This window comes from Cucumis melo, chromosome 10 (genome assembly GCF_025177605.1).
Source record: "Cucumis melo cultivar AY chromosome 10, USDA_Cmelo_AY_1.0, whole genome shotgun sequence".
Classification (NCBI taxonomy): Eukaryota; Viridiplantae; Streptophyta; class Magnoliopsida; order Cucurbitales; family Cucurbitaceae; genus Cucumis; species Cucumis melo.
The window spans coordinates 7,375,360-7,403,159 of record NC_066866.1 but is presented as its reverse complement, the minus strand read 5'-3'; the positions used below and the strand labels follow the sequence as shown (position 1 = coordinate 7,403,159).

The 27,800-nt window shown below is 32.3% G+C and overlaps 1 protein-coding gene across 1 annotated transcript; it reads right to left on the bottom strand.

Moving 5' to 3' along the window:
• Positions 1-11,237: 11,237 nt before the first annotated feature.
• LOC103500253 (cucumisin-like) lies at positions 11,238-17,129 on the bottom strand. Its single transcript, XM_008463499.3, has 10 exons — positions 16,999-17,129; positions 16,807-16,895; positions 16,022-16,116; positions 15,706-15,952; positions 14,777-15,290; positions 14,003-14,094; positions 13,653-13,874; positions 12,793-12,904; positions 12,487-12,691; positions 11,238-11,968 (listed from the first exon to the last, which is right to left on the bottom strand). Exons 1-10 carry the CDS (start codon positions 17,092-17,094, stop codon positions 11,445-11,447), a joined length of 2,196 nt encoding a protein of 731 aa, XP_008461721.2. The 5' UTR covers positions 17,095-17,129; the 3' UTR covers positions 11,238-11,444.
• Positions 17,130-27,800: the final 10,671 nt, after the last annotated feature.

The following is a 27,800-nucleotide window of genomic DNA, read 5'->3' as shown; positions in this document are numbered from 1 at the left end:
CAGTTTTAATATTGTGTTCTCTTTTATAGTATTGATTTGGTTGTACATTTGGCTGAAGGTTGAAGACTGGGAAGGTCGAAGGTTGAAGCGAGTGACATAAGTAATATTGTGTAGATTGTCAGGCGATCGTTGAAGGTTGAAGACTGAGAAGGTGTTTAGGATTTCTTATTTAGTCTTGTATTAGGATCTTGTTCCATGTACTATTGTAGATAAATAAAATATTAAGATTTCCTTTTGTGTATACAAATATTATAGTTTCTAAAGTAATATTAGTTTTATTGATTTGTTGGAGTGAGAAAAAAATATTTATCTACATGGACTCAATGTTGGTTTATAAAAAATGGACAATAATACAACAATTAAATAAAAATAAATTTGTAAAAATAGACCCAAAAATAAGGCTTCAATGTCATTTTTAAACTGACATTATTGGGGATCTATAATGTCGGTTATATGTTGGCATCTTATGTCAGCTATAAAACGACATCAAAGTCTAACCGACATTAAAGGGCTTCAATAACACTATCAAAGATGTCAGTTTAAAACTGATATTAAAGGCCTTTAAAATCTCTTTTAAACTGACATTAAAGCCCAATCGACATTAAAGCCCAATCGACATTAAAGCCCAATCGACATTAAAGGCCTTTAATAACTCAAGTAAAGATGTCGGTTGCCAACTAACATTAAAGACCTTTAATGTCGATTTAAACTCAAATTAAAGGTCAATTTTCTTCTAGTGCTTGCCAACTTTCTTCAAAACAAGGTTAAAAGCTAGAGAAAAATAGTATGACCCGAATGTTGAAATCTTTCTGCTGCTATACGATTGCTTTTATTATGTGATATAATTAATAAGAATATAGTAACTTTTTCTTGAACGGTAAGATATCTAGATGATTTCAAATTCGTCTTTGATTTTAAATGATCTTCGCAAAACCTTATGAGTATAATTCTTTTCATCCTAAAGCAATCAAAACATCTACTATCGTTTCCATTTAACAACTCAATCACATAATCCTATCCTCTCAGTGCAAAGGTTCTACATGGTTGTTTTGAAGATTGTATCATGTGCAAGCTCATGTATAATAAAGTAAAAAGGATGAAGATACCATCGTCATCGTCATCATAATCAAAATCGTCATTAGAATGATTATCTTGAATGAAGTCCATATCAATTCACTAGTATATCCCTAAATCAAACACAAATAAGGTACAAATCCATCTTAGTACATAAAACATAGTCATGTTAAATATATTTGGTACACAATCGTTTAGATTTAGTTAAAAATTTGGTACACGGTCGTTTAGATTTGGCTCAAAATATGGTACATGATCGTTTAGATCTGGCTCAAAATTTGGTACACAATCGTTTAGATTTAATTTTTTAAATTCTTTTGGTACATGATCGTTTAGATTTGGCTCAAAATTTGGTTACACGATCATTTACTTTTTTACATGATCGTTTAGATAATTTTTTTTTACACGATTGATTACATTTGGCTACTCCAATCTAAATAATACACGATGAACCAAATAATATTTTGAAAAAAAAAAGAAGAAAAAAAACAAACGAAGATGGAAGAAATGAAAATTTATGTAACTTTCCCAAACCATAATGTCAAACATACAACATCCATGTTCAAGTCTAATATTAAAAAGTAGATGACATAATCCTAAAACAATCCCTAATTGACATCTAAAGACTATTTATGAAATCTCTCTTCCTTGAATCGGGCATGCGCAAAAATAGCTTTCTCCAATCAAGATCTTTGTGCAAGAGTTTCAATATTTTGGAATAAGTGTCTCCATCAACATCCTCCATTGTATGTAAAATATCTAAACATTCCATCAACTCTTCATGGAGATCATCATCTTTTTTGCTTGATGTTTGGCTCTCGTCAACTTCACTAGATGTACAACCAAAAGATCTTTTTCTCAAGGATATCATTATTTCTCATTGCATTCTCCGCATATATATTTAAGAATGGTGAGAAGAAACTGTCAAATTCGTCTCTATTTCTTCGAACTCGTTTTTTGCTTTTTCCTTTATCATTCTCTTCAACACCAATTTTTGTGTTTCTTGCAACATCATTTTCATTTTCATCTTCAAAATCTGAAATAAGTCTTGTTGACGGGCAAGCATTTACACCTGTTGCAGTAGTATCTCAAAAAATCCTTACGAGTTTTTCATAATGTAGGCAACCACTTTTTTTATACTTTTGAGCTCTCTTATTCACCTATAGAAAATGAAAACTTTTTAGCTCTCTTATTCACCTATAGATGACTATAAATGGAAAAAAAATGCAACTATTATACATTAAAAAGCTCATTCCATTGCTCCTCTTCAAGATTGATGGTACCGAATAATGGATCCCAACCATTTCCTGTCATATCACTCAATATCTTTTTGATGGCTTTGCAAATTTTTCTTAATTTGTTGAACTTATTTTTCAATTGATCATGAGAATAATTATATCCTGTATTAGCATTTAGTTCGCTTCTCATATAATTCCAACTAGTCTTTGTAAATGTTGTAGTTGGTCGATTCCCTTTTGCAACCTCTTCATCCATTAAGTCTACAAACAAAGCTTCACTCTTATTTGACCATAGTCTCTCACCTTTTAATCCATCAATATCAACAGTCATCGAGACAAAGTTGTTCAGTTGACTTTTGTGACATCTAAAATGTAATAGTAATTATGGATTGAGAGCTATAAAAAAAACATAGAAACAGATCTGAAAAAAAAAACCCATAAGGAGAAAGAGGGATTGGGAACCTTTTAAAACCATGGATTTCTAACTTCCCCTTTTACAACCATGGATTTCTCCATTTTCCTTAACATAGAACACAAATGAAATAGATCTGATGAAAATGAAAATATATCTGATAGAAAATCCATTAGTAAAATTGGCAAGAGAAAGAGGGATTGAGAGCCACACCTTTAGTCGGAGAACGAAGAAGAAACAGAGCACGAAGAGAGCTGGAGAATAAACAGAGAATAAAGAGAGAAGAAGAATCGTCGGAGAAGAAAGCCTGAGAATGAAGAGGAGAAACGGAAGGAGAGAATAGGAATGGAACGAGGAGAAACTCTTTTCTATTGTTCCCCATAAATTTCTTATTAAACCAAAAATGTTTCCTAATTATTTTGGGAACAAGAAACAAGAACGTTATCAAACACATTTGTTTCTTAAAAAATTAGAAATAGAAACGGGAACGTTACCATACGGGCCCTCATTTGCAACCAATTGTTTTTTATATATTTCACCTATTTTTAATATTTCGCTTATATATATATGTATAGAAGTGTTGGAAATAAAAACCAATCATATTCGAATTTGTTGTAGTGCACACATGCGCACACACAAATTATTTAAATATTTTAGTTTATGGTAAAATATAAGCATGCTATGGCTATTGTTTTATGGATAAATTTATGTGTTATGTATTATGTGAGACCCTGACCGCATTCTGACCTACATGTTAAGACTGTACGTGACAAGAATTGGTTATGCAATGGGAGTTGGCAACTGGAAGTGTTGCGAAGCGAACTATGTAAAGTGTTTCAGTTACGTAATAAGGAGTATGTGTTGAGATGAGACGCGATGTAAGCTTCCTTAACCTAAAAGTAGCTGATGTTATAAGGTCGGCGAGCTGATTTGATCTTGCTGCCTACTTAGTTTAGAATAAGGAGGTGACAGTAACATATGGCGTTTTGATATCAGATGAGTCTCACCATCGAGAAGAGGTAACCACTCCGGCATGGGAGTCTTCTCATAAGAGGATCATAACTAAGAGGAAACTGACAAGTTTGAAGTATTTTAGCTTTATGTTTTCTTAAGAAAGAGTAGATTTTTTTGTGACACTACAAAAAGGAGATCTTTCGACTCACAAAATTGTTGGGAGATATACGAAAATGCGTCGAAAGAGGATCTCCCAATGCTTAAATGACCGTCGAAAGAAAAGCATTGGGAGAGGATCTCCCGAAGTACAACATGAGATGTCGAGAGATCATAGACATCTTCCGATGCCTTCTGGACGGTGTCAGCATTTGTAAACTTCTGATGCCTTTGATATGGCGTTGGGAGATGTCTATGATCTCCCGATGCCTTATTTTATGGTCAAGAGATCCTTTATTTTTTTTAAAAAAGTACCTTCCATTATTAAATGGAAGGTCTATTTACAATACAGATCTAACTCATCTTTGTTTTTCTTTTTCTATTGTTAGTTTAAAAACATCATTCATCCTCATTGTCAAAAAAGAAGAAAAAACATCAACTTTGTGAAGATTAAAAATTATAAAAAGTAGCATTTGTTATCATCATCAATAAGCTGTGCCAAAAAAGTACTAAAAAAATTATTAAAAAAAACCTAATGAACAAGGACGCAGATTTTAAACATAAATTTATGTGAAGAAGCAAAAAAAAAAAAAAATATATTTTTTAAAATAATGAAGATTAAAAGGTAAGAACACACAGACTCTTTTGGTTGGTTTCTGAAAAGGAAAATATATATATAATATAACAGAGAAATTCATAATAGCATTCAAATTCACAAACTTACAATTTCTTATGTGTAGCTGCAATTGATAATAGCATTCATGTTGGGGTTGATGCCCTAAATCTCGTGGTCTTGTAGTTTGTAATTGTATATATAATACAAACTTTTTATTTATCTAATAAAATAAAGTGTTTTATTTTATTTGATATTTAGTTTCATTAACTCACAAAACCAATAAACTAACATCCAAGGTTATCTTCTGTAACCTAAACATCTATGTGGAGACATACAAGTGGATCATGTTTAAGTGATAACCTAAATGGTCTGTAGTAAATGGATAAGGTTGGATACCTTATCCTGGTGACACTACGAATACGGCCTGCTTTGTAGTTGTTACAATTGTTCTAAAGTGCTACAAATGATTTGATCCTAATCATTTATGTCGAGACATTAGAGCGGGGGTATTTTATACAAAGAGTTTGTATAAGACCGGACCATGAAATGAGTAGTCTCTCTTATTAACACCGTTACTAGTTGAGACTACATTTCACTAAGATGACTATAGGTGACTTGACCTGAATCTTGAGTGAGTTGTGAACTCCTACCTATGTAGGCGATCCTTTGATTTGTATGGGTGAGAGTGGCCTATGTAGCCGACTCAATATGTCTACCATTTTGGGGATTCGTCTGATTGGGGAGCTGGGAACGCAGCTACACAAGAAGGAATTCACTCCTTCTCTATAGATAAAGTAAGTAGAGAATTTGCTCTGTTAAGGGTTGATTTCAGGGCTTGAACAATGTGGCGCCACACCCTCTCTTGGCCTGAGAGCAGTTCAGTTATAGTAGGACTATAATTATTGTTCATTAGAGGAATCAATGGTACTTAAGGAGTTAGATGTAACTACAGGGGAAAAACGGTAATTTTTGGCCTAGCAGTACTTACGAGCAATTTGTGAAGGGTCATTGCACTGTTGATTGGTTATATCTAATGGACACAAAAATATATCTACAGTTAGAAGAGTGCAACTATTAGTCTTTAGTGGAATGACTAATAGTTAATGAATAGAGATTAAATTTAATTAAAGAGTTTAATTAATTAATCTCATTTCATTAGAGGTTCAATCTGTAGGTCCATAAGGTCCCCTTGTTAGCTCAATAAGGATAAATGAGAATCAAATTTATTTTGGTTTAATTTGAATTGTTCAAATTGATTAAAGGGAATAAATTGTATATGATACAATTAATATAATGTATTTGATACATTATAATGTAAAGTTTTTTATGAGAGAAGTTAATATTTGAATATGATTCAAATAATAATAATAATAATATGAATGAGATTCATAAATAAACTATAGGTTAAAATTGAATTCGATTCATATTAGAACTATAGATTATATGAGAGATCTAAATCATTGGTTATATTATATATGATATAATATAAAGTTTATATTATATGAGATATAATATATATTAATTAAATTTATATTGATTTTATTTAATTTAATTAATATATATATATATATATATATATATATATTTTAATATATTTAAATAGAATAGAATAACTCCCCCTCCATTGTTGAGATTTGTTTTAAAAGAAAAAAAAAGAAAGGGTTTTTTTTTTCCTTTTAGAACAGCACAACACAATCTTACGAACTCTCACTGTATCCCAACAAAACAAAATTCTCTCAAAAGCTTCTTCCCTCACCAAAATTACAGAAGCCCACAACTCTTTGTGATTCTTTACTTGGAGAATAACGAGAAAGATTTTGTGGTGTCACGAAGCTTGGAAGAAGAATTGGTTCTACAAAGGTGATCAGTTTATTTTCACCTTTTCCATGAGAAGCATGTTTATTATTTTTCTTTGAATTTATTGGTTTCATAAATTGAATTTCACTCACACGGGCGTTCATAAGCTTTCGCTTTAGGAATTCCATTCCTTCAATTCAAATTCTCAAACTTACATTTAAATTCAAATATATAATCAATACGACTTCCAAGCTGTCCCGTCAGAAAAAATAAAGACACGCGATAACTACAGCTACCCCAACTCTGACAAGCATTCTATCTTAAATCCCACACAAGCCAAGAAAAACAGCTCATCATAATCTGAATATGATCCTTTTGACCAGCAACTTAGTGATAAAAGGAAAGAGAAAGGGAAAACTATCCTCATCATAAATGAGCAAGATCACTATCATTACTCCAAGAGATCAAAAAGAATCTAAAAAAGAAAAGTATCCTTCATCTCTCCGGGATGTAACCTCTCGCACAATTCAAATTTGGATAATAATATTGAAAGAAAATCAATGGAGATCTCTACTATAAATGATTCATCGGATAAGAAAGGAAGCTCGTGCCACAAATCCAAGATGAAATTCTTTACAGAATCAAAAAAGACTCTAGAGCAATAAATGAAGATTCTTAGCAAATTACAAAAGAAAGTGAAGATGGAAACAAGCATATGAATTTAATGGTTGATATGGGTCCCATCTCTTCGTTAGACTCTTTGATTCATTAAGAAAATAACCATAGACAGGAGTCCAAAAACAACATGATGAATGCAAACATTGAAGAAGAAGATCACAACCAGGCAAACAATGTAAAAGAAAGTGCAAAGAGCCTCTCGCCAAAAGAGGAATCTTCAAACAACAACACAGCAATTGGAAGAACAAAGGAATCAAGCATCGACAATGATCAGGAAAATGATAGAGCGTTCAAGGAAAAATTAGTGAATTTGCTAAAAGACAATGAACTCAAACTGTCTCAAAAATAGGCCTCTGAAGTTCATAACTCCTCAAACTTTCTTATTATTATATCTGACCAAAATGTGGATATTACAGGCCATGGGCCTTTGGGGGATAAGGCTAATACATGAAGATCTTATGTTGGAATATTAGAGGGTTAGGCTCTCCCTCAAAAAGAGCCTCAATAAAAAATCTAATTTCCTTCTAGATCCTGATTTTGTTATACTTACTGAATCGAAAATTAGAAATTTGTAACTGCTTAATAAAAATCTCATCTGGAACAAGATTGGTATAAAATGGCAAGCTCTTCCTTCAACTGGATCATTTGGTGGTATTATTGTTATGTGGAATGACATCAAATTCAAAGTCAACGAAATAAAACTGGGAATTTACTCTATATCTATCAATGTCCTCAATTCAGATGGTAACTTGTGGCTTACCTCTTTGTGGGCCCTCCAGAAGCAATGACAGAACAGATTTTTGGAATGAACTAAAGCTCCTTCAATCATAATGCCTTCCAAATTGATTGTTAACCGGTGATTTCAATATCATCAGATGGAAAACAGAGACCAATGTAAAAACATTAGACTTCAGAAATATGGCTCTCTTCAACAATTTCATCAAGGAAAATGAGGTCATTGATCAAACTTTTTCATGACTTGACCGATTCCTTTTCACAGTAGGCTGGGAATAAACCTTCAACATTCATTCATAAAGAACTTTGGAAAGAATAGTATCGAACCATTATCCCATTATTTTGAAATCATCTCATACCAAATGGGGTCCTTGCCCATTTAGACTCAACAATATCTCCCTAAAGGAAAAGGATTTTAAGAAAAAGTTTCAAGATTAGTGGACCAACTCCAAACATGCTGGCTTCCCTGGTCATGCCTTTATCCAAAGGTTAAAAACTCTTTCCTAGTATATCAAAGAGTGGCAACACAACAAAGTAAATCATTATGAAGCCAACAAAAAAATTCTCTTGAAAGATATTGATTCGATCGACAAGCTAGAATTTGAAGGAGAGTTTTCTGAAACTCACCACCTTAAGAGAATTTCCTTCAAATCTGATTTTCTTAACATTGAAAATAAGCAAGCTCAAATTTGGCATCAAAGAACTAGACAGAAATGGAACCTACTGGGGGTTGAAAACAATGCTTACTTTCACAGAGTATGCACTGTAAATCAAAAGAAAAATCTAATCATCTCCATCTGCGATCCCAATGGTAACAATCAAAATTCAACTGAGGCTATCTCAAGGGCCTTCATTTCCCACGATCAGAATCTCTTCTCAAAGAAGGACTATGAAGAAATCCTCATTGACAACTTTGATCGGAAGCCAATCTCTTACTCTAACCAAACTCAACTTTGCAAGCCCTTCATGAGTATGAAATCAAGAGAACAATCATGTCTATCAACAATGAAAAGGCTCCAAGAATTGATGGTTTCACCATGCTCTTCTACAAAAAACATTGACATAGTCTTAAAGGAGATTTGATGAATATTTTTCAGGATTTCCATAAGAAAGACATTATCAACAACAACGTCAACAACAAATATATAGCCCCCATCAATAAAAAAGACAAATGTAGCATGCCTTCAGACTACAAGCCCTTTAGTCTAACAACCTCCCTTCACAAGATTATGGTAAAAGCTTTAGCAAACAACCTCAAAGCCACCCTAGCTGATACAGTTGCTGAAAATCAAATGGCGTTCATCAAAGGAAGTCAAATTACAGATGCAATCCTCATTGCAAATGAAGCTATTGACTCATGGAAGCGAAAGAAAACAAAAGGATTTTGTCCTAAAGTTGGACTTAGAAAAGGTGTTCGATAAAATTAGCTGGAGATTCATCAACTTCATGCTTCTTAAGAAAAACTTCCCCTTCAAATGGAGAAAATGGGTTAATGCCTGTATCAGCAATGTTCATTATTCTATCCTTATAAATGAGAATCCAAAGGAAAGAATCAAAGTGAAAAGAGGCATAAGACAAGGTGATCCAATCTCCCTATTCATCTTCGTTTTGGCCATGAACTACTTAAGCAGATTACTTAGAAGCAAGAGGAGCTTTTAAAGGGGTTTCTCTTAGTGACAATTACAACATCTCTTACCTACTTTTTGCAGATGACATACTCATTTAAACAATCTGCAAATGGCGCTATCCCTCTTTGAGAAAGCATCTAGGGTAAAGTTCAACCACTCAAAGTCTACTATAAGCCTTATAAACATGTCTACAAATAGAACAGATCAAGTAGCTAGCAAATTCGGTTTTCCTACCAAATTTTTACCAGTCAACTACTTGGGAGTTCCATTGGGAGGAAACCCAATTTCTAAGTCTTTTTAGGCTCAAACCATTGAGAGTATTCACAGAAAAATTAAATGACTTGAAATATTCTCAAATCTCCAAAGGTGGAAGACTTATCCTTATCAAATCTTTGTTATAAAGCCTCCCACACTTACCTACTCTCTACCTTCAAAGCTCCAGCCTCAGTTTACAAAAGAAATTGAAGAACATTGGAAAGATTTCCTGTGGGGAGGCGGCCATGACAAACAAAATGCTCATCTTATCAATTTGAATATCTGCACTTCGCCAAAAGAGCTGGGAGGCCTGGGAATAAGCAAGATAAAGGACATAAATCAAGCTCTTCTCTGCAAATGGTTGTGGAGATATCATGATGAGCCTTATTCTCTCTGGAAAAAAATGTATAGATGCAAAATATTAAAAAAAAACAATCCAAGCGATATTCCAGTAGAAGGAAAGAACTGCAGTGCAAAAACGCCTTGGCATGCCATTAAAAAATGGAAGGACTGGTTTGAATCCAAAATCAAATTGAATCTCAATGATGGCTCCTGTCTATCCTTTTGGCACAACAAATGGTACAATAATATACCTCTATCCCACCAAGTCCCTAGACTCTTTGCACTTTCGAATCTACAAAGTGCCACAGTTAAGGAAGTTTGGGATCAAAGAATAGGCAGTTGGAACATCAACCCAAGAAGACCTTTAAATGATAGGAAAAACCAAATTTGGCATCCCCTAAAAATTAATCTGCCTCAGATATGCAATAATAGAGGACACAACAAACCTTCCTGGAGTCTAAATGGCAATGGTTTGTTCACAGTAGCATTAGTAAAAGATCTTGCATTCAAGGAAAATTCAAGCTCATCGGAGGCTAACTGGGAAAATGAATTGAAAAACCTCTGGAAGTCTCCCATCCCACAAAAGTGTAAATTTTTCATCTGGACCATGATACACCAAAAACTTAGCACAATGGACAACATCCAAAAAAAGAATCAAACATGTGTCTCAGCCCATGCTGGTGCATATCCTGCAAATCTTCAATGAAGACATGAATCATCTTTTCATCCACTGCCCCAAAGCCCACAAGCTTTGGGAACAATGGAGTACAGAAACAGGTCTTCCTATGACTAATTCAAATACCAAAGACCTCTGTCTGAGCTTATGTAGAATAAATGAAAGTGGTGCAAAGAACATCATTAATTTCAATGCGGCCCTAGCTGCATTATGGACAATATGGTTAGGGAGAAACAAACTTGTTTTCTCTGAGAAAGACACAACCTTTCGAAACTCATGGGAAGATATTTACTCTCTAACTGGAAACTGGTCCTCAAAAAGCAAAATCTTCAAAAACTACAGTCAAGCCTCAATCGCCTTAAACATCAATGTTGTGTGTAGTTTACCTATGTAAACGGATCGATACTTTGTACTTCCTTTATGGCAATAAAATTTGCGAGCTCTTCTCTAGCTCCCTTCACTAGTATCTCTTAAAAAAAAACAAAAAACCTAATTGTCATTGGCACCATCTAGATGGAATGGCAAGCCTAAGGATGATACCAATGACACGTTACAATGGAGAAGATGCATCAATTTCGCATAATATAGAAAGAAAAGAGGTAGTCGTGATTTGGTTGACTTTTACAAACAAAAACCAAAAAATTAAAAAATTATCAAATAAGACCTAAACAATCAATGATCGCGAGCAAAGAGAACACTTTTTTATTACTAATAGTGACAGTATAGACACACACTTATTTCAAAAGTCGCCACCACCTTACCTAGATGACAAAGAACAAACAAAAATGAAAGAGTAATGGAAGAAATGCGATACTTCTTTCCCACACTTTCACTTTCTTTTTATTTTAACTCCTTTTTCTTTATTTCAAAAAGGCAAAAGTCATTAAACTAGACTTGTGATGGTTATAGGGCTTCTCACATAGTGTACACCATCGCTCCACACCAAAGAAGCTGACACTACAAATCCTTTTATTGATCCTCGAACTGTCAAGGTAAAAGATTTTCTATCTCCAAGGCCATTAAATGATAGAACATTAGGATTCACTGAGATAGTAAGGCCTTGTGGGGCAGAGATCATAGCTCTATATGTTGATGCTTGAGGGGCGACACTCGTGAGAGTTCTGTTGAAGTATTGATTGAAAGTCTGTGAAGGAGATACTGAAAGTCCAAAAGAAGGATAGTTTAAATCCCATACTCTACCAGTATTACCAGAAGTACAAGCACTATAGTCTCCGGTGATACGTCGAACCGCCTGGGTGTTGTAACCTTGACCACACAAGAATTTAACGTAGTCGCTTTCATTTGCATCATAAACCAACCCAGGTCTTACTGCTTTTAGCGGGTTAACATGGCCTGAACCATATGCAAACTCTGCCTGTGGATTGAACCTAGCATTCATGGGTGAAGCTGTACAAAGTGAATAAAGATGAGTTACAAAATGAGTACCATATCCCAAACCATTCTATTTTATATTACATTCTCTACCCAAGTGGTCATTATTTGTATTTTCTTTAGTCGCAAAATTAAATAACCACGTTATGAAGTTAATAGTTATTATATAAAATAAGGTTCCATTGCAAACCCTAATTTCTATCCTATAAATGTGAAATCTCTTTAATATTTTCTCTCAAAAGGATGTTGCATCTTTGGCTCATAATTTTTTTGAGTATGATATATAATATAAGGTTTTATCCCAAAGCCAATCGGTAATTGGAGTAGTATTATCCATCTATCTTATAAAAAAAAAATGTGAAAGTGACTTCTTATCCCGATGAAAACTCAATACAATATTTTGCTAATATAGTATCAAAATCCATGAAGCTCGGTTTGTATTTAGACTCTATTTGTAATTTTGAATGAATATTACTAGTCTTAGAATTTAGCGAGGGCACTAAAGATGCGTCGACTTAGGGTAAAATAGTTACCGGTTGTCATGAGTGCTGACTTGATGGCAGCAGGAGACCAAGTAGGATTGTATGTTTTAACGTAGGTTGCAATTCCAGTGATATGTGGACAAGACATTGATGTTCCTGAGATTATATTAAAAAGTGTGTTTCTACGGATTCCACCAACTGGTGCAACAGAAGGCCATGCTGCTAGAATTTCGACTCCTGGACCACTTATGTCTGGCTGAAATATTAGTGCAAGTTCATGAAATTAAACTATTTAATTAACCATCTTACCCACACTAAGAATATAGAAACTACGAAGTTCAATGAAAAAAAATTAACCTTAATAACATCTTTAGTTGCACGATTAGGACCCCTGGATGAGAAGGAAACAACAACAGGTGCAGATGCATTGAGGATTGTGGTACTCTTGAAAATGGTTGCACCAGGAGAGCTGTTAATCATCAGAAGTTAATAATTAGCAGAAAAGGTTTAAACAATGTCAATATTGATAAATAATTCAACATATATGGTACTACATGAAATGGGGTTCTAACTTAATTAATGTCAATAATTGTGAAGTCTTTCTGCCTTTACAATGTGTGGGATACTCAGCATGTTATTTTCGTTGGGTTCGCCGTTCCACAAATAGAATGTCCATCCATCTCATAACGAATTGCTAATGAGAAGAACACCTCACATCTATTTTATAATATGTTTGAAATACATTGAGTCTATTATCTGACGTCTACAAACAACCAAGCATAAGGTATCGCTTGTAAATATTTATAATGTTTAATTATGATTATGACCCTAAGTTCTTCATTTGTTGTCCCTCTGGTTCGTGGACGTAGCTAACGCACCATAAGTAAATCAATATATTTGTTTGTTGATATCTCTTTATATTTCTTTGTAATTCTTGTTGATCATTTTGTAACATAACATCGCGAGGTTCCTTAATTTTTCTATACATTTGCCTACAAATTGGTAGATGTCAACTAAAAAATAGTGAACCAAAAAAGACATCATCTTGAAGTTGCATGTCGAGTGATTCCACTTTGAAAAAATTAAGGAAACTTATAATCTTTATAAAATACATGAGCTACTTGTCTTCTTTCCCATTGGTTTTAAAATGGAAATGCATCTTATCTAACAAAAACCAATCAATTGTGAGAGCAGTAACATATGTATATATATCATACCGAATTGAATAAATATAACGCAAAGTGGCAAGGAGATCATTTGGGTCGAGAACGGAAGAAGGCAAGGGATAGGAGTCTGCATAATCCCTCGTATTTGATGTCATGAGGACACCCGCTGCACCATCCAAGGACTTAAAGAATTCATGAGGACCGAAACTCGCTTCACAAACAACAATTTTTCCCTTTAACAAATTGGGATTCACTGACTTGTCCGTGCAGAACCTGTTTCAAATTAGATATACGTTATATTTTATCACTTTTATTTTCAAACCCTACAACTTCATTATAAATACAAATTTGTTCATTGAAATTTCCTGACACATATAATCTTCAAATACAAATTGAATTACCTTGAGGTGGACTTATCGAAACCAGTATTGGGTATATCACGCCCACTAACAAGGGGATAGTATTGATTATCAAATGTGTTAATTGAAACTCCCTGCAAACATTCACAAAAATATTATAACCATATATCTCTTTTTTGGAATCACACTTTATTGAGAAACATACAAGGGAGAGAATATATAATAACATTCAAAGAGGTATCATATGTTGGTCTCTTAAAATATTAATAATAATTACAAACGAGTTTGAATTTAGAACTCTAAGATCGATGTAGCATTGATGATAATCAGCTAGCCCCCATCAATCATTGAAACTCGTAGCCCAAAGGTCTGTTATCGAAGCTCAACTCTTCCTCGATTCAAACTCAGTTCAAAACAAAAATTGCTTTATAACAAAATTGCTTTTAGTAGTAAAACCTCTAAAATATTTCCAAATACAGCAAAAGTTTACTTTCTATGCGTGATAGGCTCATGATAAGATGACATATCAATGATAGTAAGATTTTGCTATATTTGTAAATAAGTTGACTCTTTTATATTTGAAAACAAATAGTATTAAGAAAATTTCACATATATTAATCAGCCTTCAATAGCTGAACAAGCATAATTACTCAAGCTTTCATCCAAATTAAAAGGCCAAACTCAGATAGTGGCCATGGGCTTGAGTCCTGTTGAATATAATGTTAGGTCAGCTCAGATTCAAGCAGTGTGTTGAGCCCACTAAGCTTGCACCGCACTATGAAAAAGTATGAAGGAAAAGAGAATTAATAATATGACCTGAAAGCTCTGTCCATTACCAATCTGTACTTGTGTGACAAACTTTCTGTCCATGGTGCTTGCAGCAACAGACAGAAGCCACGGAGACAGGCTTGCGGTGGTGAAGAAATTAGGGCCTCCATTCCCAGCAGAATTGGATGTTAATATTCCTCTCTCTACTGCATGGAAAGATCCGATGGCAATGGCATCAACGAAATAATGTCGTGGATTAGCCCCACCCACTGAAAGAGATATAATATCGACTCCATCCGCAATGGCATCGTCATATGCTGCAAGAATGTCTGTATCAGAGCAACCATCATTCCAGCATACCTTGTATGCAGCGATTCGCGCTAAGGGAACTCCTCCTCTTGCCGTCCCGAGCCCGAGACCGTATAGATTTGCCTGGCTAACTAGACCACCAGCCGCTGTTGATGCAGTGTGCGTCCCGTGTCCATTTGTGTCTCTTGGACCATTCACATCACCGGGTGAAATGGGACGGCCTATGTGATATGATCGAGCTCCAATAATTTTTCTAACAAAGCACCAATAATTTTCATCGTTAATTAGTAACCGATGATATTGGAGGAAACAACAAGAAAACGGAAGGAGCAAATTTTTACATCCTACTAATTAAATGAATAATGTTATTTTAGAGAAAAAATATATTGGAACCAAGTATTTCAGAAATTATTTAGGAAAACTATACTAATTTTCTTTTTCTTTGTCTCTTTTTAAAGGAAAATTCTTTTGGATACTAAAAGAATTCACCAAAATATCTCAACGAAATTGATACTTCATAGTTCTCTCTGTCATACTACCCTGTGAGATTAAGTAATCGATTTACTAGACAGCTTTTTCATAACATCTTTTTTGTTTTCTTATACTACTTAATAATATAAATTAAATTTAAATTTAATCTATAATCCTACATCAAACTAGATAAATACCTGTTGCAACGAAAGTTGTTGGAGGTTTCACAAGTGCCCTTCCATTTGGGTGGTGGAGGACTGAACCCTTCATCGTCGAAACTGGGAGATTCCGGCCAGATTCCGGTGTCCAAAACTCCAACAACTATGTTGCTTTCCACTTGACTTCGACGAGGAACAGTTAGTGGAAAACCCAGAAAATCCCATGATCTTGTCGTATGAAGTTCGTTCATTTCATTTAAAAACACAGACACCACACCCTCCATACCTGAAAAAAACATATGTATTAATTTCTTTTAAATAAAATAAAATAAAACTTCTAATGCTAATTACGTACTGGCAATCTTTTCAGCTTCTTCTTCAGTAAGTTTCACTGCGAATCCGTTGAAACTTCTCTTGTAAGTGTGGAGCACAGATTCTGGAGCAAAAGTGCTGAAATAAAAGACATACAAGATCATCAATCATTATTCAAACACAATTAATACGGTACGACGACTTTAATCATTTTTTAAAAAGAATAATTATTGTATAAAATTAAATTGTAACTCTTGTAAAAAGAATAGTTGAGTCTCTTTTTCTTCTTGAACTTTCATAATGGTTCTTTTTGACCTAAGAACTTCCAAAAAGGTTCACCATTGTCCTTGGACATTAAAAAAATAATCATTTTGATCCTAGATTATGCTGCATCTCTATCTTAGATATTCATTTTGTCCAATGTTAGTGACTAAATTTTTCCAATTAAAATCACATTTGAATAAGCTCGTTTGACTAATCTTTGAACTCCTTAGTGTTTAATGATATATCTATATGGGGTGCTAAGAATGTGTCCGCGTAGAGATCATTTAGATATACCTATTGAATCATCTTTTCCAAAATAATAATAATAGTAATAATCATGTTCATACAATGGATTTTTTAGGGGTCATGTTTTTAGACACAGTTAAAAGAAAAAAAAGAAAAAAAGAAAAAAGAAGAAGAAGAAGAAGAAGAAGAAGAAGAAGAAGAAGAAGAAGAAGAAGAAGAAAGAAGAAGAAGAAGAAGAAGAAGAAGAAGAAGAAGAAGAAGAAGAAGAAAGAAGAAGAAGAAGAAGAAGAACTATATGTTTGCATGAATAATATTAACCTGCCAACAACTTGTTCCAACATTGCCCTATGATGTAAATGAGCAGAATCAGGATCCTCTAGCTTCCTCCCCATGTATACAATATAAATCTGCAAGTTTTTTTTTTTAAATTAAAAAAAAAACACATGTAAAATAAAAGCCAACATATTTCATTAAGTATAGTTGTTCATATAGCTTTGAATGTTTTCATACGTTTTTTCCATCATCGTCAGAATCCAATCTAGAAGCGAGTCGATTACTGAAGAAAAGACTAAAAAAGAAAAGCTTGAAGATTAGAGAAGAAGACATAGTAGTGCTTTTTGCTATCAGTTGAAATCTTTGATATCTTTAGGACGTGATTTGAGAAAGTGAAGAATAAGGGCCTTTTATAGGAAGAGTTATTTAATGTTTTCTGGTTCATGATAACAATCATTTCCACAAATTTGCACGCTTCAACTCCGTTTTGTAATGTTTTCGTTTCTTATTTCTTGTTTCTAGTTAATTGAGTATTCTTTTTTAACAATAATTAATTACAAGCTAAGACGGATAGAAAGTACATCGAAATATCTCAATTAGGTTGTGACACGTGTCGTCTATTTTTATCATATCTTAGCAAGATCGAAAGATGCATTAATATTAAAGGATATAGTACACTAAGAGAAGCTCAGGAAATACATAAACAAAGCTAAAGGAATGCCATTGTATACAAGGAATGACAACATAAATATATTTGATAACTATTTCTATATCTTGTTTAACTTTTTTTTTAAAAATATGAATGTGTATTTGATTATCATTTCTTGTTGTTTGTTCTTTTAATGGAAATAAAGTTTATTACTCTTTTTATAAAAGAAAATATACTTCAGAATAGTAATTTAGAGAGAAAGAGTAAAGAGAGGAAAACCTTTTAATAATTAAAGGAGATGGAAGAAGTATACAGAAAATTAAATAGAAAAAACACTACTTATTACATATTCCTATCCCTACTATATTAAACATGGCTAAGTGGGGAGAATTTTTCACTTCCCTCTTTGCCCCTACTCTTTTATAATGTCCATTTTACCATTGCACTCACAGGTAGAATCATAAATGCACTATCTAACTCCGCTTAATTGTTCCTACGTCTATATGTTTATTTAATTATTTTATAGGTATCGAACATCAAAGAGGTAGAATTGAACATTACAAAATTCGAAGCTTTAATGAAGTATATATTTAAGCTTGAAAGACCCGAAAATTACGAAACTCCATCTAAAACGAGTGCAAAATCCTCTTTTTTATGTGACAGTGTGGTTGTGCTATCCTATAGCACTGTGGCACCGTTGCACAGATATGATTCTGTAGCTTTTGTTTTTCGGTCATATATTGATTCGGGTGGCTGTTTTGGACCAATGACCAGTATCTTCTTTTCTCTTTTTGTTGTCCATCATCTATCCATCTATAATATTAAATTTTAGATTTGTTTTCATCTTGTCTCTATAACGAAGTAAAAACCATGTGGGTCTCTATCCTTTTCACCATTATGGTAAAGTAAGATCTATGATTTTAGAAGAACTCATTGTATTTTTTTTGAAGTATTTTGATAGTATAATTGATATTTCATTGTCTATGGGTTTTAATCTTGGATATATTGATTATTACGATTTACATCGTTTTCTTATTGATCGACAACCAATGCTTGATTGTGTAATTTCATGCTATAGATTAATGTATAATTGGTGACTTGTAATTGCATGTTAATCTCCAAGAAACAATAAGTTAGATAGACTTGTGATTTGTGGTCAACAACACAGAGCATTGTTTTATTGACATAAGAAAAATCATATTAGATTTTTATTTAGGTTTTTCTTAGTATAAATTTATTTTAGTGTAATGATCCCTAAAGCGTGTAGTACAATTTTAGTTAACTTGATTAGGATGCTTCCCATCTAATTAAATTAGCTAATTTAATATTAAAGACCATTGGTTAGTACTATTGTGTTTCTTAATCAATTGGACTAGGCATGGGTAAGAAGTTAAAAACCATACATTGATAATTCGATGATCAAAATTACATTGGGCGTACAATTGTATTTCTCTTGTTGGTTATTTGATAGGACCTTCTTCATAAAAAGATGTTTATTTGTTCAGAAAATATTATTTTGTCAAATTAAGAAAGTTTTCCTTATGAGATTCTCTTACAAAAAGATTATTTTATTTGGGAAAAAATAATTTTGTTAAGGAAAGATTTTATTCTTCCAAATTATCCATGACATACTCTCCTATATATATATCTGGTTTGAAGCAAGGCAGCACTACATTCAAGCATCTCAAGATTATAGTTTACACCAAACTTTTGAGTAAAATAAAGAATTGTGTAAGTAAAGACTTTATTTTCCGCATGTGCTACACCCTGTTGATACTTTTTGGGTAAATATCCCTATTTATTTTCCTCAATTACTCAATGACTTTTTATTGTCTCAACATCCAAAAGTACTCACTCATGAGGATATCCAAGGACCTGCTCCTCACACAATGTCTCTCAGTTATAAATTGTTTCAGAGATCGCATGTGCCTGATATTCCTTCAGTGTTTCGTCCTCCTGGAGTTGGTTCTCAGAATGCCGCACATTTGAACATTCTTGCATCCGATCTTCATCTTCCTTCTAAGCTAGCCTCTCGACTACTGCAACTTTTGTATGATGAATCGCGGTCTCTTAGTGTGACGATTCTTGATCTAAATGAATTGATTGCTGATCTTACGACCAGACGTGTGGCTGTTGATACTGTTATTCATGTTGTTCAGAATCTTCCGAGTCTTCTAGGTTTTCTCCAGCTTCCTAATTATTTGTTTGCATGCAAGGAGGAGGAAGTTCTACAGAAGATTTTTTTGTGAAACTATTTTTATGTTGCACATTATCTATCTATGATGCAGTAGTTATTCAATTAGTAGTTGGTTGTTTAATTTATCTTTTATTTACAACAATATAATCGATTAATGATTATTATTTAAGCCCCAAAAATTAAGTTAATTTTAGAGTTAATTATCTTAATTTTGTTTAATTTGATTTAGTTTATTGAGTGTTATTTTTTAATTCATTTAATGAGAATTATTTAATTTTTGTAGGAATTGAAATTAATTAAATATTTGTTGGATGAATATTTAATTAATTAGAAGTTTTGGCATGTGGTGTTTGTTGAGTTTTTGAATAAATGGTATGTTAAGAGGATTAAGTAAAGTTAGATTTTTAGTGTTGTTGAAGTTGAATTAAATTAAATAATTATGGATGTTATTTAATTAAATTGTAGAGTAGAAAATTTGTTAGAGATTTGATAATTATACGTAGATATGGAAATATATATAATTATTATTTGAAAGGAAAAGATAATTATATTTGTTGAAATATAATTATTTAAGGAAAAGATAATATGTATTTTGGAGAAAAGATATTTATTAAGGGAGAAAAATGATAATTATTTGTAAAAGGATAATTAATTACTTTGGAGAAAGATAAATAATAATTAATTATTGTGTAAGATAATTAATTATTTTGGAGAAAGATACATAATAATTAATTATTGAGGAATATAATTAATTATTTTAGAGAAAGATAAATAATAATAATTATTGTGGAAGATAATTAATTATTTTAGATAAAGATAAATAATAATTAATTATTGTGAAAGATAATTAATTATTTTGCAGAAAAATAAATATTGATTCTGGAGAGAAGCTATTATGTTTGGGTAAATAAGGAAAGAGAAGAAATTTGATTTATTTAAAAGAAAATTGATAATTTATTAATTAGGTTAAATTATTTGGGTGTTATATTAAGAATTGGAGCCAAAATTTAATGGTTAAGTTAGGATAATTCGTATTGGAATTTTATGAGTGATTTATTGGAAAAGATTTGATTGATTAAAAGAATTGAGAATTTAATTTAATTTAAGATCTTGAAGGGAAAAGTTGGTTTCAATGGAATTTGATTTAATTCAGTATATATATATATATATATATATATATATATATATATATATATATATATATATTTAATTAATAATTTAGATTTTTGTGGAATACGATAGCATCAATTTAATATGGGAAAGTAAAGTTAATTATATGACATAATATAATTATATTTATTTGGAAAGAAGATAATTCATAAAGAGAGAGATGGTTGATTTGATTGGACGAGAAAAGATATATAATTAATTTGAAAAAAGAATAATGGTTTAATAGATTTTTATGTTTGAATCTATTGAGAAAAGATAATGGGAATAAAAATATATGTGTATTTTGGGTATATATATATATATATATAATCTAAAAAGAAAAGGAACTAATAATAATAATAATAAATATTATTGTTATTATTTTGGTCTATAAATATCATTGCAATGCTTAAGTTGAAAGGAAAAATGTGGTATTTGTGCAAGGAAGCAAACGAAGATGATCAACACATTTTCATACAGTGCAATTTCACAAAAAGATTTGGAACAAACTCACAAATAGCACAAGGATCAACTTCAACAGAGAAAGTATGGATACAATTTTCGAAGATCTTTACTCTTTAAAGCGGAAAACAAGAAGGAACATCATACATCTCAATGCAGGGATCGCAACTTTGCGGAGCTTGTGGAAGGAAAGAAACGGTAGAATCTTCAAAAGCTCAGAAAGAAGCATAAACAACATATGGGATGATATACAAAATCTCATAGGAATGTGGTCCAGCAAAAGTAAGGAACTACAGGACTATAATCAAACAACAATTTCCCTAAACATAAAAGCTTTGTTAGACTAAAATATATAGGCTATCCTCAAGCCTATGTGCTAGGTGTTGTTGTAACTGAGCTTTGTCTAATAAAAGGTGGCTCCTGCCACATTGTTTCCTGATAAAAAAAAGTTAAAAGGAAAAAGGAAAAGAAAAAGGTTGTTCATCTTCTTCTTTAAGATAATGCTCTGCCGTTGCCGCCTCATCAATTTTAGTTAAGGTTGGTCCCTTTGGCAAGGCTTTAAGATTTAAAGTGATGAATTTTTCCATCAAGGATAAAAGAATTTTTCAACTTCCATTTAAGTAACCTTGGTAAACCAATGAAATTACATTAAGATTTTGTTAATTTAATTTTGGATCTATTTGGTGTTTCTTTAAAGGTTCAATTGGCTAATTTTTTAAGATTTAAATATTGGATTTTTCCCAATCAAGGTTGAATTGGTTTCAATCCCAATTTTTAGAAAGTTAATTGATTTGGGAGAATTTTTGGATGATAGCTAATTACTAATTTCATTAATTAAGATACTGAATTTCCTTTTATGATTAGGATCAAATTAATTGGAGTATTTTTACTGTCAGCTAAGAAGTACTTTGTTTGGCTAAAATCTCTAGGTAAGAGATTCTCCTACTAGACTTTAGAACTGAATTTAGAGACCGCATCTAATTATGATTATGCATTGATGGTAGTTAAAATGCATAACTTGATGCTATTGATAATAACTGTCATTATATTGATGATTGATGATGATGACTGATATTATGTTTATGACTGGTAATATGTTGATGATGACTGCGTTTTGTTAAGAATGATATGATCGATACTTATGCCATGTTATGATGATGTTATATTATGTACATGCTATGGATAGGTTATATTGTTAACTTTATCTATTAGAGTCGTACCCACATGGGTGTCTCTCAGGATCACCACCTTTTTATGACTGTGTAGTCCGACGGGATCACTAGTCCAATATGACATAGACATGATTACGAGTGATTCGATGGTGTCACTCACAGCCCGATTGTCTTAGGGTTTCCTTTGGGTCCACTAAAGACCAGTTTGTCCTAGGTGTTCCTTTGGGTTCACCGAAGACCAGAGATGTTCCTATGGGATTACAGATTGCACGTGTTTGGGAACGTGCCAATTTCGGGGTACTACTCTACAGGACTCTAATGGAAAGTTAACAGACACCTAGCGGGACTAGTAGTGTGTCCCTTACTGAGTATAGGTTTATACTCACTCTTTCTATGTTTAATATTTCAGGCAAAGGTAAAGGTAAAGGAAAGCTGACGAGCGATAGAGAAGGATTCATGACATGTCATATGGGGACTCAATTTTGCTTTCTCGTCTATCTATTAGTGTTTCAGTATTATGTTTTTAATGAAAATTTAGTTTTCCTCTTTTCAAGAAAGCGTCTCTTGTTATTGTTTCTTTTTTGTAATGACCTTAACTTAGTATAAAAAGTTGGGCCGTTACATATGATTATTGGACCGACTACTGTCTTTTGTGCATGGTAGAATAAATAACGAAAGCAGATTCCAATAGAGAGTTTGTTGGTTATTTGGTGGGACCTTCTTCATAAAAAGATGCTTATTTGTCCAGAAAATATTATTTTGTCAAATTAAGAAAGTTTTCCTTATGAGATTCTCTTACAAAAAGATTATTCTATTTGGCAAACAATAATCTTGTTAAGGAAAGATTTTATATGTTAAAGATTTTATTATTCCAAATTATGCGTCGCGTACTCTCCTATATATACATCCGGTTTGAAGAAAAAAAGCACTACACTCAAACATCTCAAAATTATAGTTCACAGCAAACTTCTGAGTAAAGTAAAGAACTATGTAAGTTTGTTTAGAAAAACATTTGATTGTCTTGTGGATCTTGATTGAAGAAACAGATGTGTGTGATGTTTACACTGATTTCGTTAATCTGTAAGAGACATTTAAATAAGAGGGAGAATTTCCTAATACTCTATGTATTATCAATCTAGAAAAAAATACATGAAAGAGGAAAAATATATCTTATTTGATTTGTTCTAAATGATCTAGGTTATCTTGTTAATAGCATCACTTAGAGTATTAAAACGATTTTGTAATCTCTGTACTAAAGATTATAAGACTGTTTTTATGATCTAAATCAAATTAACAAAAGCCCTATCTTTTGGTCAAGGACCCCCCAGACGTAGATGTTGTGTCATCGAACTAGGTTAAAAATCTTGCGTGTTTATTTTGTTAACTTCTTTATCTGATCCAGTAGTCGTATCCTCTGTTGGTTAACTGAAGGTTCATTTGATTTATTGTTGTTGACGCTTTCCTTGTTTTATCACCTCTTCTGCTAAAATGTTTCGTTTGATTGCACTTCTATCTTTTTATTGCACTTTATTCACTTAAATCCCAAAAACCACACCAACACCCCGCCCCCCATTTATCACTTTAACTAAATAATTAGCTTCGAGAAACTAATCTTCATACTTCCCTGCAAATCATCCTAGTCTTCCCACTGGTACTACTTTGTAGTATAGGTAGCATTGAACGATAGAATATAAATTTTATTTGATTTGCCATTTACAAGAGACAGCAAAAGGCTACATCACCTACACTTATGCCTAGCAAAATCCTAACCACTTTTAATTGTACGTTATAAAAGGGTTTCGATATAAAAGAATATAATAAAATAATAAATCATTGATCAAATCATTTTCTACAAAAACACACTTTTGGCAAGTCTACGTAGGGGATTTGTTTTCTTCTATAATTCAGTAATCACCAATTTTTTCATTTGTTTTCTTTTACGGATTTTGATATTTTGGTGCAACACCATATGTGTTTTTCTCAATTTTTTTTGTTTTTACAACTCCATTGTAAAGAGGCTTCAATTTTATGGATGTGGTACCTGAAATATAAATGTTGAGATTGAGATTGTTTACTATATTCATTCTTCCTTTTTAATGCTTCGATGGAACGAGGTGGGGGTTGAGGGATTGATTGAACTAACCATAAGAAATGAGAATGCAACACAATATTCACAATCAGAAGAGGCATATTATTTTTTCATGTAAACCGATTGACAATTAGTTTTTAGAGCCCTTCGACTACAAGAAAACCCATCTATTATGACAGTTGGTTCCATCCAAAATTTGAAAGGAGGAAAGAAATAACTGTCATCAAAGGTCAAAAAATGCGTCTTTGGCAGGAAAAGGCGGAATTTTTCAAATACCCTTTTAGAAAATTGAATGATACCCTTTTAGAAGTGCTAAATTATGATAGAATTTCAAAGTTTTTGGTCTAGTTCGAGTGATCCTGTTACATTTTCAAATTTTTTAGGTAATGATCGTTAACCTTCATGCTAGATATCCTTTAAGTTGAAGAATTTGTAGTTAGATGCGTTGGTTCTATAGTAGTTTCTTTGGTTTGAAATGATTTGTTTGAAAATTTAAATCATACACTTTAGGTCGGGTATCGACTTTTCAAATAGATTTAGCTCGAACACACCACCAATGAGTTATCCGTAAACGTGTAGTTTCTTTGAAGTTTTAAAATGACAGAGGCGAAGGTAACTAATCTAGTTACTCATTGTAATTGGTTGAAGCCTAGCTTTAAAGTTCACTGTCACAACCTTGTCTTATAATATTAAGTAACCACCTGATTCTCTTTCAGATGTAGAGCAGAAAGTATTGGTTGGATCGGAAGTGATCAATAAGGAGTGATGTTATTCTTGCAATAAGTGATCGGCTAGATATAGTCTTAACTTTTTAACTTTAAGATGGTCATAATAATTCTTGCAATAAGGAGTGATGCTAAATACAATATGAGTTGCTAAATTTCAACACCTATTACACTAGTTCTTAATATGGATAAGATTTTATTTTCTTATGGGATGGATTGTTGAGATTTATATATATGTTTATTGTTGTAGGTCAGGCTCGGTTCCTTTGGATGCTATGAACTAAACATGGAGTCCTATCTTTGGTAAGAAACTTCTTTGTGGAATTATATATAACATTATATAGTGATAATTTAGTTTATTTTTAGTGAATTTATAATAAGGAAATTGTGATTAAGGAATTTTGATCTAATTAGGGTATTTCTCATTGCAGAAACCTTGTAAATATTTTTGGAGAGTTTCTTCCAAAAGTTAGTGCTTGTAAAGTATAGCGAGTAATTCTTCTTCATACTTCATTATATGTATCAAGGTCTGTTGGGTATAAAACTTTTTGGTGCACATCAATGAGCTTTTAAATCCTTTGCAAATGTACGTACCTCTCACTGTGTTATAGTTTTATTGCCTCATAATGTAAAGGTTGTTGAGAAAGAAGACTTTGAAGAAGCTATAAAATTAAAACTATTTGTGTTATAGTTTCATCTTGAAGTGGCTTGCAAGGAATGAATGACACTTTTGTTTTGCCTTTTTAAATTTATTGCAATTCTTACTTTATTTTTTAGGTTTACTCTTGATGATTAGAAAACCTGAGTCTCTGTTGTATAATACTTTTGTGAAAAATAAGGTGTGGCACTCAATTTTTCATCTCTACCGGCTATACATGCTCGTAATTATGCAAAGCCCATTTTTAGTTTTGAGTTTTGTTATTTGTTGTTGGTTTTGGACTTTGTGTGAAGTTTTGTAATTAATTTAGCATGGTTTGTGGGATGAATTTGGTATTTGCGATTATGTTTTTCTTCTTTTTCATATGGATGAATTTATAGATTTCATTTTTAGTGATGAAATTGTGCATTGTGTACTTAAACAATAGCATAATTTTGTAACCTGTATATGTAAGGCTTTCCATTTGAATACCCTCTACATTTCCAATACCAAGCTTAGAAGTTATAGAAAAGAATAATTTACTGTCAAGCTTAGAAGTTACTATTGTTGAAGTGTGTATGTGCTTGTGTTGTTGAAGTGAATGTGTATTGTGTTGTTGAAGTGAATGTGTTGTATTGTTGAATCAATTTTGTTTTCTTTTATTTTCTTACTAGGTTTTGCCAGAATCTATTGGAGCAGCGAAGCTATATTTGCGGAAATTCATTTATGTATAGGCATTTTTGTAGGTTTGGTAGAAAAATTTCTGGTTTAAATCTAGTTATTTAAATAGCTTGTTTGTAACAAACCATATATGTACCAACACTTAAAGCGATATTATGAAGTGTATGTTTCTTGATATTAAAGTGTTCACCGTTTCTTTCCATATGTGATTGTATTGGTCTGTGTAATGGTATGTGTAATGGCAGGGCAACATGAAAAGCAAGATTCAATAAAAAATAGTGACTGAAACCAAAATTATGACATTTAAATGTAAAAAAACAAACTGTCGTCGAAAAAGTTTTATTGATAGCTAATTAATGTCACGGAAAGTGAAATGATGACAGTTAATAAGTATCATAAAAGATAAATAATGACATTTAATATCTGTCATACAATATTAACAATGACAGTTATTCGCTGTCATAAAGTATAAACAATGACAGTTATCCGATGTCATAAAATATAAACAATGATGGTTATTAATTGTCATCGAAAATAAATAATCACAGTTAGAATCTGTCATAAGATACTGAATTCGTGACATTTATTCTATGTAATGAAAAACCATATTTCGTGACAATTTTGGGGAACTGTCATAAAATACTTTCCATGACTGTCGCATCAATGACTGCAAAAAACTGTCACGAAAGCTTTTAATGACGACATTTAACTGTCATCGTAGGCCCTTTTTCTACTAGTGTTCGTTCACTTTCTCTCCCCACTATTTCTTCTATTTGTTGAGTTGATCGTGCATGAAAAAAGTCCTTTTTATTCTCAATCATAGTGACAAAGAGAGAATTAAGATAAAGAAAATATTTGAGAAAACAGGGCATAAAGATATAACAAGATATGTTGATGAAGATGAAAATATGGAGAAAGGAGTTAAAAAATATGTTGGAATTAGAAATTCTTAAATTAATTTAATATTAGCTATTTTTAACCAGATACTAGAGGGAGAGGGATCAGAGGAGCTTACAGATATTTCAACTAGGTTGACACCTCTTAGAACTTTTGTCCTGCCTCGAACCAAGAATAAATGATTCCATTCAAACATATAGAAGATATAAAGAGTGTCTGATGGGATAAGTACATAAAATAAAATAAGCCACGAAAAAGCTTCCGGTTAAGAGCATTTAATTGGATCTTGTTAAAAAAAATTATTATACGGAAACTTTTGTAAATGTAACAAAATACCAAACTATTTACGGCTCATGTAACAAAGCCCATAAAGTTAACCAT

Excerpts from the sequence above, each read along its gene's own strand:
- LOC103500253 (XM_008463499.3), bottom strand. The coding sequence starts at position 17,094 with ATGTCTTCTTCTCTAATCTTCAAGCTTTTCTTTTTTAGTCTTTTCTTC. Across the intron at positions 13,875-14,002 it reads TTCGATAAGTCCACCTCAAG|GTTCTGCACGGACAAGTCAG; the intron begins GTAATTCAATTT and ends AATTTGAAACAG. Across the intron at positions 12,692-12,792 it reads CAACTAAAGATGTTATTAAG|CCAGACATAAGTGGTCCAGG; the intron begins GTTAATTTTTTT and ends CTAATATTTCAG.